The sequence below is a fragment of the Serinus canaria genome, chromosome 1 (assembly GCF_022539315.1).
Source record: "Serinus canaria isolate serCan28SL12 chromosome 1, serCan2020, whole genome shotgun sequence".
NCBI classification, from domain to species: domain Eukaryota; kingdom Metazoa; phylum Chordata; class Aves; order Passeriformes; family Fringillidae; genus Serinus; species Serinus canaria.
This window is the reverse complement of record NC_066313.1, coordinates 96992386-97004798: the sequence shown is the minus strand read 5'-3', so window position 1 is coordinate 97004798 and position 12413 is coordinate 96992386. Positions and strand designations below refer to the sequence as shown.

Below are 12413 nucleotides of genomic sequence, written 5' to 3'. Positions count from 1 at the left end.
TCATTTCCTAGTACTAATTTAACCTCAAAATACCTAAGTCTTATATCCACATGTTCTAGTCATTTGACTCAACTTTTACACTTCCTTCTGTGACTGATGGGGCTGCAATTCACAGAGATCTATCTCAGTTAAACAAGACCATTTTGTGCAGCAGCAGGTGATTCAGCATGTGGTGTAAAGCACACTCAAATATGGTGCACTTGGCAGAGAAACCCACAGCTGGGCTCCAACCATTCCTCTGCCTCTTCAGAGCTAATGAAACCTGAGAAAGCAGGTTTGCACACACCTATGTTTGCTGCCATCACAGTCACTACAGACTGTGGTGCAGTCCCTATGTAGGGGTGTTTAGACTTGATAGGTAAGTTAATTACATATATTATATATATATATATATATATATATATATATATATATATATATTTTTATATATTTATATAATTATATATTTTATATCTAGTTATAAATTATATCTCTTTTATCTATATATTTATAGTTATTTTATATTTATGTTATTTTATTTTATGTTATGTTATTTTTACTCAGGTTTTTAATGGGTTTTTAGTAGCTTGATAACAGTAACTGTTCGCACATCCTGAGGATCTCTACTCTACATCACATCCCACTCCTTCACAAGATGGCTTCAATGATCAGTCCCACTCACCATTGTAGTTTCTGCTATTGAACCAAAGCTGTTGATAAATATGTTGCAGGTAACATTTACAGGAGGACCTGCAAGTTGAACAATAAATAGAAAAATTGACAGGTTGTGTTCATGACATATATTAAGTATTGTTGTTCTCTTGCCAATGGCATCATAGCACTTACCATTGTGGTTTCTGTGACTGATCCAAAACTGTTGATAAAAATATTGCAAGTAACGTTTACTGGAGGACCTGTGGAATGCAATAAAAATGTTGCAATACACATTGAAACAAAAGTACAGATCCCTCAGCCTCCGACCAATCTGGTACAGATGTGGCTGGAAACAAGCAGAAAGTGAGTTTTTCCAAACAGCTCACGTAAATTTTGATCAAAAGAGAAGCATTATCAACACTAATTTATTTAACCTAGTTTCATTGGAAGTTGCTACATAAACACACAGAACTACATCCTTGCATTTAGAGACTGACAAGAGAGTTGAGTGAGGGCTTTTTCTTACCCACAGTACCAGTGCAGAATATACTTTAGCACTGCAGCCACTCCTCTCTTCCTTCTCCCTTCATCCAGAACTTTAAAAGGTTATCTCTCCTTATTAACTCTACTCAGGCAAATGTTTGCCACTGAAATTAACAGCAAGGGAAACGTTTCACATTGACTCCAGTCCACAAGCAGCTCTTCCTGCACCTGATCTGGAAGTGTCTGGCTTGCCATAACCAAATATTTTAGCAATATCTGTTCTGGCTTGAACAGATAGCTTTCATTAAACAGCTATTTGTATTCTCTTCCCTCCCCCCACCTTTGCTGTTATTCAGCAGTCACTGATGTGTGGCAGAATGAATGGGGACTTAATATTTAATTAGTTGTCTATTAGCCTTCTTGATTTTTTAGGTGTGACAAAATAAACAGGGGTTCTCAACAGAATCAAAATGGATTCATGCTAAAGTCCTGAATTTCAGTGTCATAGAAATTGGTACAAGCATAGAGTATTAAGTACTGTCTTCTTTCTTTTGCCATTACTATTTTTAATCATATCATGTTCCTTAGAAATGAAAAAATGTGAGTGCAGAGAATATAAATATCCCCATTTGGGTTATAATTCAGGTCTGAAATTTATTTACAAAAGATGGAAACATTATTACTCTCTTTTTCGTAAAATGGAGTAAACTAATGAGTTCATTGTCATCTTCCTGAGTGCTAGACTACCCACCTTAAAGGAAGCAATCATGTTGGTTTTGGGAATAAAAACCACAACAGTAACGTGTTTTGAGGCTGTTAAATTTCAATGAGGTGTGTTGTTCAACTCAGTTTTATTACAAGAATTATTTTTACAACACTTCCTTTTTATTTTGCAAATGTGTTTTTATTTCCAATACCAAGCCCAAACCAAGCCAAATAGCCTGCTATTTTCCCTACAACAAAAATGATAATTTTTATTCCTTTGAATTGATGGTACTTCTACTAGCTAGGCACCTTGAGCAACGTGTTTCTCTACATCCAGAAATACTGACTCGCTGTATCATTGAAGCTGGAAGGAACCTCTGGAGATCACCCAGTCCCTGTAGTCCATCTTGTCCCAGAGCAGGATCAGCTAGAGAAGGACTGTGCCACATCAGACTCTGAATTTATCCAGAGATGGACACCCCACAGATTCTCTAGGCAACCTGTGCCAGTGTGCAGTCACCCTCACAGCAAAATGCTTCTCTTATGCTTAAGCGGAATTTCATTGGTTTCAGCTAGTGTCCACTGCCTCTCTTCCTGTAACTAGGCACCACTGAGAAGAATCTGGCTACCTTTTCTTACACCTCATCAGTTATTCATGCACGCAGCTGAGATTCCCCAGAACCATTTCTCCGCAGGCTGAGTGGCCTCAGCAATCTCAGCCTCTCCTTGTATGACAGATCCTCCAGTCTCTTAACTACCTTCATAACATTTTGCTGGACCCATAGCAATAATTCCATGTCCCTCTCATACTGGGGAGCCCAGAGCTGGGCCCAGCGCTCCATGTGTGTCTCACCAGTTCTGAGCAGAGCAAAGAATCCTATCCCTCAACCTGCTGGCCATGCTCTGCCTAATGCAGCCCAAGAGATCATTGGTTCCCTTTGCTGCAGGGGCACGTTGCTGGCTCATGTTCAGCTTGGAGTCCACCAGGCACCCCATGGCCTTTTCTGCAAATCTGCATTCCAGCTGGGCATCTCCCAGATTGTTCCTTCCTAGTTGCAGGACTGCATTCCCTTTCCTGAACACAGTGAGGTCCTGTTGGCCCATTTCTGCAGCTTTTCCTGGTCCCTCTGAATATCAGGAAACTCTCTAGGGCATCAACCATTCCTCCAGTCTTCTATCTCCTGCAAATTAGTGGAGGGTGCAGCATGTCCCATCATTCCAGGTAATTAATGAAGATGTTAAAGAGTACTGACCCAGTACCTGTGCCAGTAGTACAACAGCAGTGACTGGCCACCAGCTGGACTTTGTGCTGCTGATCACAACCCTCTGAGCACTGCAATTCAGTCAGTTTTCCATGCCCATTTAGCTGGTCTGTTCCAACAATTTGTTCCATGTTTTAAGAGACACTAACAAATGCCTTGCTAAAGCTGAGATATACACTGCTCTGCCCTGATTCATTAAGCCTTTCAAGTCCACGTAGAAGGCTATTAGCACTCCAAGGAACGATTTCCCATTCAGAAATCCATGTTGACTACAACCAGTCATCTTCCTGTCCTTCATGTCTGGAAATGGCTTCAAGAGGATTTGCTCTAGGCTTCCAGGTAAGGCTGGCCAGCCTGTAACTCCTGTATTCTCCTGCTTGTCTTAGAGATAGGAGTGACATTTTTCTCCCTCATGATTAGGAGCCTTTACCAGTTGCCATGGCCTTTTAAAGATAATTAAGAATGCAACCACCCAGCTTCCAAAACTATGCTAAGCACTTGTGGGTGTTTCCTATGTGGTCTCATGGACTTGTCTGTGTCCAGTTTGCCTAAGTGCTCTGTAGCCTAGTTCTTAATCAATTTTTTGGACTGATTTGGACTCTTTTACAGGTCTCAGTGGCATGGGATCCCTAAAGACCATTTTTAATGGTAAAACTGTGGAGAAGGAGGCTTACAGCGGTTGTCTTGCCAAGGTCATCATATGTGAGCATCACAGTTCCAGTTCCTAAGTGCCAGCAGAACATAGTACACATGCTTAACTGTGTTAGGAAAACATGGCTTATGTATGTTAGGAAATATGCTGCCTCATCACAGACTGCAGTCCAGATGTGCAGGAGTAGGTACATGCCAGAGTGTGGTATTTTACAATAAATCAAATACCTTCCTCTGCTTCCGTACCTAATTATAATTAAGTCTTTAACTTTCCTTCTGCTGGTAGAAGTGGAACACTCTTAGAACTATAAGAACTCAGTAAACTCAGTAAAAAAACAGAGAGATCAGGTTTCTTCCTCACCTGAGGAACTTGAATATAAATAAGTCTATGGACCTGATTAGGTGCATCCCAGTCTCGAGGGAATTGACTGATGTAGTTATCAAATTACTTTCCATGATATTTGAAAAGCCATGGCAATCAGGTGAAGCTCTTGGTGACTGGCAAAAGGGAAGCATTTTTAAAATGGGAGAAAAGGGGACCTTGGGAACTACTGACCTGTTAGCCTGACCTCTGCGCTTGTGAAGATCACAGAACAGATCTTCCTAGGAGCTGTGCTAAGGCACATGGAGGACTGGGAGGTGATTTGGGACAGCCAGCATGGCTTCAACAAGGGCACATCTTGCCTTACAAACCCAGTGGCCTTCTATGGTAGAGTGACTACACCAGTGGTCAAGGCAAGGCTTCTGCAAGGCCTTTGATGCAGTCACCCACAACATCCTGCTCTGGGAACTGGAAAGGCGTGTAAAATTTGTTCAGCCTGGAGAAGAGAAGGTCCCAGGGACATCCTATTGGGACTTTTCAATACTTAAAGCAGCCCTGTAAGAAAGATAGGAACAAATCTTTTGGTGGGGGCATTCTGCAGTAGGACAAGGGGGAATGGTAAACTAAAACACACTTCATCCCATGAGATTTTTCTAATAGTTCAATTAAATGAAAGCAGCAAACTTCCATGAAGCATAGCCAAGGTTTCAGACACAATCTAAAAGTCTTCAAAGGCAAAGGAAATAATTAATTTGACTTTACTGCCTTAAATCTAAAAAGAGTTGACATTACCTACAAAACATTAATCAAAGTATACTTTATAACTAAATCCTTTTCTCCCCCAAGTTTTTCTTTTGTCACTTCCAATGCAACAGTCCAGGTGCCTTTCAGGCACATTCAAGATAATCAGTGTTCTTTGAGTCATAACGAAAATGTTTTTCAAAAGGACTCAGGCAAAAAAAACCACCAAACCAAGCCCAAGCCATGCAGCTAATGCTCAAATCAACCAGAAAGTACATGTCTGGTATTCTGATAAACAGCTCAGATATTGCTTCTGTTCCCTGCAGCTCCCTTTCCTCTGCTTCCCCAGAGGGGCTGGGGCTGCTGCTTGTACCAGTCAGCAGGGCTCTCTGATACACTGCCTCCTTGAAAAACCCTGACATTAGAATGTGTCACACACCTCCTGTGACTTTGGGGCACTGAACTCTTACAGAAAGTCCCCGGCACTCATCTGCTCACCTTACCTACAAGAAACCGGAATACACAGAATATTTCCCTGAATGTGCTGTGGCATGTTGCCTCAAAACTCCTGTACCCAAGGTGTCTGTGATCTTATTGCCATCTGGCTAGAGAATGAATCTTTTCCTTATCAGCTGCCAGAGCAGGTGAATCCATCCCAACGTGTGGAACAGTCCCCGTCATGGTTTGACCCTGGCACAATGCCAGTGCCCCCATGAAAATACCTTTTCCCTGGTGTCTGCTGTGAGATGTGATCAGAAACAGAGCAAAGCAGGCTCCAGCTTAGGAATAAAAGGGGAAAAACTTTATTAACCTACAATTATATATAAAGAGAAACACACAGAACTCGGAATGAAAACCTTCCAAAAACATTCTTCCTCCCCCCACCAAATTTCCAATACATTTACCCCTCAGATCACCAACTCTCATTCCATCACCACTCTTTAGATAATCAATTCTCAGTTCATCAAGGAGAGAGGAATCACTCTTATGCCATAGGCTTCCTCTGGAAACACAGTTGGAACCTCTCGTGTTTCCATGTCACACGTGGCACCGCCCAGAGATCATTTTGCCATCGTGACATCTTCCTTCCATGCCCAGTGCTCTCACCACTGTGCATGGACCAGAGCTGCTTCTAGGGTTTTCCTTTTAAGGGAGCTTTGCCCAGTTCTAAAAATAGCACAGTCTCTCACTTTTGGGACCTGTCTCCCCCAAATTTTACCCCCTGAGGCCGAGGGGGTCTCGAGAACAGAAATCATCTCCTTCCCTGAAGATGGAGAGCACCACCACCCTCCTCACCTGTCATCTCTGTTCACACACTTCTTCACATCACATCACTGCACTCTCTTGGCTCCAAGCCATTGCCTCCCCCCTAAATGCAGTCTCTGTGTGACAGAAAAAATGGTTCTGTGTGGCTATACAAGAAAAGTCCAGCCAAAGGCCATTCCATCATCTCCTCCCACCTAGGATTCTTCTCAATTTCTATTGTGGCCCATTTCCTCTTATCTCATCTCATCTCATCTCCTCATTCAACTTCAGGAGGAATCAGCATTTGTAAGGTTTCCATCATCCAAGAAAAGGGTTAAAAGTCTCAGGCTCTGCCTGTCCAGAACTCCCACGCTGTCCTGCCAGCACCTCACCACAACCCACCCCTGCTCCTTCACTCTGTCTGTGCTATCAGATTTCAAGGTGGCACAGGCACAGACACCAGCTTGCTCTCTCTCTCTCTCCCTCTCTCCCCCGGGAGGCAGCCTGAATCCTCTCAGTGCTCCTCCACCCTTCCATCCTGTGGGGGCCTTCACCTCCCTTCTCTGTCCCAGGCCCAGCCTACCTCCTCCAGCCTCATGGCTCCCCTCCCACACCCAGCTCGGACCCGGGCAGTAGAGTTCTGTTCTCTTTCATGAACTGGAACCAAGAGAGCTTCCCCCTGGGAGTTCTCAGCTTTTAACCCCCCTGTGTTCTCAGAGGCATATCCATGTCCTCAGTGGCCACACCAGGTGCCAATATTCAAATCTGAGCACCTATTGGTTTGACCACAGCATCCCCAATAACTCACTTCCTCTCAAACCACGACAGTCCCCATATGGAGTGATGAGTGCTGAGAGGAATACATTTGAGGCCAATCCAGCTCCTAACTCCAGCCTCTGCTAAATATTCTTCAGTACTGATAGCCCACGGTCACAGATCTTGCTTCATTTGGTATATTCTTGTGAAGATTTACTCATACTCTTTCACTGGAGATGATCCTAACTGCAGCTTATCACATCTACATCCTCAAGTTCATCCCAACTCTTGTCGATTTTGGTGTAGAGTTTCCAGGTCTCACCTGACAGACTTTTACATTCACATTAATTCCAACCATATAGCGAAATTGTCCTTAGTGGGAAGGGAATATTAAAATCACGCAAGCGATTTAAAATGATACCTGTGCACTTGCCAAGTTTCTTCGATAAGTGTATTTATTAAGGGATTTTGTAAGGCAAACTGAAATACAGTACACGTAGGGAACTGTGGGCAAGACATGTGGAAGCAAAAATAAAAGACAACGAGGCAGAACGACCTTATGGAATGACAGTGGAAATATTTACAAGATATTTACAGATCTGTGAAGAATCTTGTATCTTTTTCTATACATAATATTTTCTGGTCTACCTCCTCAATTTGACTCTGTGCCAATGCAGAGGTTTTTTCTCGCTATCTCAAATTATTTATTTTGTAGATACAGAGGAGAAATCTGAGCCAAATCTCCCTTTTCCCCTTACCATGGAGAGCAGGATAATCAAGCCTATTTGAAAAAAGTAAAATCAATCCCACCTGAGTGTGGAGATAGAGCAGGAATCCAGAAACAGAACCAAGGGGCAAAGTGGGAAGGCAGGGATTCCACCAGGGATGGAGAATCCCATTGTCTGTAGGAGAGGGATTTCAGGTCAGAGCTCAAACAAGGGAGGTGATCAAAATGTGGATGGTGGCAGGACAAAGACCCACATGCTGACATGAGCACCAGATAAAGTAACACACACATCCTAGGAGAGCAGGGATGTGTGTTCAAGTAACACACATCCTAGGACAGCAGGGGAGGATAGAGAAACTTGTTGGACTTGGTTTTTAAATGCGAGTTCTGGAGACAGCTGGGGTTTTAGAAACCATTTATCCCCAACCAAACTGAACAGCCTCCAACATCCATCAGAGTCCTCATGAGACCTAAAACAGAGCTGACTCCTCTGGAGGCCTCTGCTTCTGCAGCTGCAGTACTACGGGTGCCTGAATTACCGCTTCAAGAGTTGCCAAGACAGCTCTCCATGGCCCTGCAGGCGCATCCCTGCAAGTCAGACAAGGATAAACTGCTGCTGGGACACCTCAGCTGGCCATGGTCATTAGACAGGGACAAGATGTTCATCATCCTAGCTCCTTCCCTGCTCAGAGTGTAGCACACAGGAGAACGACTGGAGAAGAGCCATCAAAGGCAGCTCAGCCAGTCCCTTGGCCAGTGACCATGGGTTGGGCCAGACAGACAAAGGTGCCTTTGATGCACTGAAAAAGTTCCTCTGAGACACAGGGATCCTGCAGCTGCCCCAGAAGAAGTGCAGCTGCACACTTGTTTCCAGGGGCCCTTATAATGTGTAGTCCAAACTGTGATGAAAAAATTCACACAATTTAATGAGTTTGCTTAAGGTTATAGTAAGAAATCAAGAGGCAGACTACAGGTAGTTTTTTTTGCAAGCACCTAGGTAAGATTTTCTCTTTCCCTATCATTTTGCCTTTGGGCAAAACCAATCTTTTCCTCTATTTAAACATCATCCTCTCATTAGAGTCTTAACAGCTCAGTCACAGGAGGCAAAATTAACGGCACCAGGACAACATAGTTACCCCGAGGCTGACAAATCAAGGTGACATTTTTTTGCTGGGTAGTGATGCCTTTCTTCTGTGAGGTTGTCTTTCTATGGGTTTTCTGTCAAGTTCATCACCCTGACTGCCTAAGTATATCCATGCCCAGTAAACACAGAATTTCTTCTTCCTTAGATGTGTTCAACACAATCCAATGTGGATTATTAAATTTATATCACTTATTATTAACTCATTATAATAATACCTACTAAATAAACAAACAAAACCACCTCCAAATTAAAAAAAATAAAAACCACAAGAACAATAACAAAAAAAAAACCACCAAAACCCACAAAAACACAAACAAAGAAGAAACTAAAACCAAACAACAACAACCATAGGAAAAAAAAAGCAACCAATCAAACAAAACACAAAAATCCATAAGGCCAGAGGTCTCAGAAATGCAGTAATTGTATGCTATTTTGCACTGATTCAATTTGCTGGTAAACTCAAATAAAGACAAAATTATTGTTCTGCTTCATGAAGCTAAAACCAACATCCTCTGAAAGTTCATCTGTCATATATAATAACTTAGCTTGCTGAGAATGCCATTTGCCCTGGTAGGAATATGGCAATGAATTTGGGTGCTTACTGTTGCATTCATGACTCAGAATTGTATTTTGTGTAATCAATATGTATTTATGACCAACAGACTGAGGCTAAGAGTCACAAAAGCACTTACAGAATCAGAGAAAAACCTGTAGAGACCTTTAGATGCCTAAAATCTTTTTAGGACTCTCATTCCCATCGATATCACTCGATTCAAGACTTACCAAGTGTCTGAGAAATGCATATGAGCAATACCATTTATAAAAATTGTATCTTTCAGACTGAGGGAGACACAACATGCCCTACCCATAGCAGGTGAGCTGTAGAGGTAATGCTGGATGGAATCAGCAGGAAAGCATGACAGCAGAAAGTACAGTTTTTCCCTAGTTCTAGCTGCCTATTTCCAGAAGTGCACATGCAAATACATATGAACAAACAAACAAAAAGAGACCTCTACTCTTATATCAAGATTTAAGCTGCTTCCCTTCACTTGCTTGAGAAAGCATCTAAGCAAGAATGTGGCCCTATGAGATGACCTGGATTTAAAAAGGGCATGTGATATTGCCAAATTGAAAGCTCTTCATCAGCAAAATACCACTGAGGCCTCCCAAGACAAATACTCCAGTGATTGTCAGGTACAGGTGGTCACAGGAAGAGACACAGAAAGAAAATTCTCTGGAGTAAGTACTGCTAAAGCCATCTCTGTCTGTATGCACATTGACACAGCTTGAGCTCAAACAGTGAATAGTCAATTCCTGAAGTAGTTTGTGAGTTTTCAGCTGTGGGACTATTGCTGAATGTAACTGGAGTCATGCTGGTAAAATCCTATCAACATTTCAAGGAAGGAGAATCCCTGCTAAGATGCACTTTTTTGTGCCTTAAAGCTCTTGTGAAAATTGTTGGATTGGCATGCTTCACATTCAGTGAATGCTTTTGTCCATAGACCCAGTTCTGGCAGAGGAAAGTAAGTCTCACTCCACAAAGCCTCTTCAGTTCTGCATTTGGCATTACAGGATAGTCCATATGATGTGTTCATTCTTCCCTGACTCTTTCTGCTGAGGCTGATAACAGAAACATACATTACTGTCAGCTCTGGGTTACAGTGGGATATATTCACACAGGTTATCTAATAGACACTGAGCAAGAACAATTTTGGGGCACTATTTCATTTCGCTTCACGAACCAGGAGTTCAGAAAAGAGAAGCCTGTTAAACAGTTGACATGCTCCTGATTTACCCAGCTAACCTGAGCTGGTCTGCAGAGAATATACAGCCCCAGCAGTCACACCAGATTGTATAAATGTGCTGGAGCTGGCTTTCACGTGGGGAGCTTGAGGGATGGTACCAATGTGGTCATGGCAGGCTGGAATTCACTGGAGGCCATTAACCCCAGACATTATAGCTCCTGCTGAGCTCTGTATCACCCCAGTGTTGTTCAGCACATCTCTGAGGAAATCACTTGAAAGCTCACTCAGATATTTCTACACAACCCTCAGCAACACTTGTGACTGGATGCAGCCACTCCCAGAGCTAAAATATTCCGTGTGCAAATGAAACAGTGGAAATAAGTCTAAAAAACAGTGAATCAGAAATCTTACATCTAGAAACTTCCCACTGGAACTACAAGATTAGAGGGCAAAGTTATTTAGAATTTATGTCAACTTTGAGAATATTCAAATCAATCCTTTAATCTTTCATATATTCATCAAATTGTTTTTCTTTGTCTGAGCTTTCCACTAACCTTTCAGATTTTCAAGTCATGACAAGCACCTCTTTGCAAGGCATCTCTTTCTAAAGTTTTCCTTCTTCCAACGCAATAGAGCAATGGGCAGTATTTGGGCAAAAGGAATTGTTTGCTTTTCTTCTGACATGAAAATATCCAGACCTCTATTTCTCTTGCTAACACAAAACAGTGCTCACTGAAGTGGCTCTCAGCAGAGATGCTCCTTACACCTGATCCTGAGAAACTGCTCAGTTGCTCTGCATTAATTAAAACAGAGATCTTCCCTGCTGATTGGCATATGAACTGTGTAACATGTGCAGAGGCCTGGGACACTCCTGAATGTGGTTAAATAAAAGATGGTACTTCATCTACAGAAGTGAAATCATGAAATCTGCACTCCAGCATAGGGTCAGACAAACACCCTCTGAGTAATCTTACTAATAATTTTTTATGAATCCAGGGTAGCCAACTCATCTAAGAGACTGCATGGAATCACAAGGTATAAATATGTTCACTGAAAAGAGAAGGCAGGAGGGAAGAAAGAAAAAAAAGAAGTGTATTAAGAATATTAAAATATCGCTACTAACCTAGGTTTCTATTTTAAGTCAGAATGAACTGATTACTCTTTCTTGGCACACATTTCAAAATATTTCTTTTAAAAGAAATGTTACTTTGCTCATTTTTCTATAAATATGTCTTATTCTGTTACTTCTCTGTGATTCTGATCTTGTGTTGCAGAAATTAATGGAAGCTCAGCTGTAAGTGTCAACAGCTATAGTCTCAAATACAAGTTTAGACAATACCTATCCCTGTGGCTACAGAAAGGACTCAGAATCCATTTTACTTCCTTTCTTGTTCCTTTGAGCCTCAGACATTCATTTTATTTAACAATTCTACCAGCTTTTCTCCATAATCATCCTTGTTTTACTGTCTGAAGGCATATGCAGGACTTGAATTATAAAAGCAGTTGGGTGACTAATATTAGAGAGCAAACATTGATTTATGGCTGATATGGAATTATACACCAAATGATACATGGGACACAAGTGAACAATGGGATTTAGACAAATAGGATGGCTCAGGGATAGGGACAAATGACAACAGAAATGGTCAGGAGCTGGTATAGATGTCAATCAGCAACAGGTCAGAGACACTGACACAAACACCCACCAGATCTTGCACTAACAAAATAAAATTTTCCTTTTATTTTTAAGTATTTAGCATTTTTTACCACCTTACAATTCAACTCATTTTCACACAATGTGTGCAGAAGATTATTTTGAAATTAATTCCTCCATACTGACTCTCATCTTCAATGTTCCCATCAACTGATCTGTTGCTTGTTTAACTCAGCCTCCTATCCCTGTCCTTCACACATCTCCTTTCCTCTGGGGAATATCCTATCTTGAATCCCACATCCTAAATACAAGAAAAAAATTGTGTTTTTGCTGCAAGACATCCTT

General features: G+C 41.8%; 1 protein-coding gene across 2 annotated transcripts in view; it reads right to left on the bottom strand.

Moving 5' to 3' along the window:
• GLRA2 (glycine receptor alpha 2) overlaps positions 1 to 12413 on the bottom strand; it is a 122464-nt gene that overhangs the window by 96031 nt on the left and 14020 nt on the right. The window contains exon 3 of one of the 2 annotated variants that reach the window (XM_009089667.4): positions 826 to 893. In XM_009089667.4, the coding sequence (XP_009087915.1) occupies positions 826 to 893 (68 nt within the window). Of the gene's footprint in view, positions 1 to 661; positions 730 to 825; positions 894 to 12413 lie in introns of both variants that reach the window. The other variant, XM_009089668.4, reaches the window with a different exon arrangement.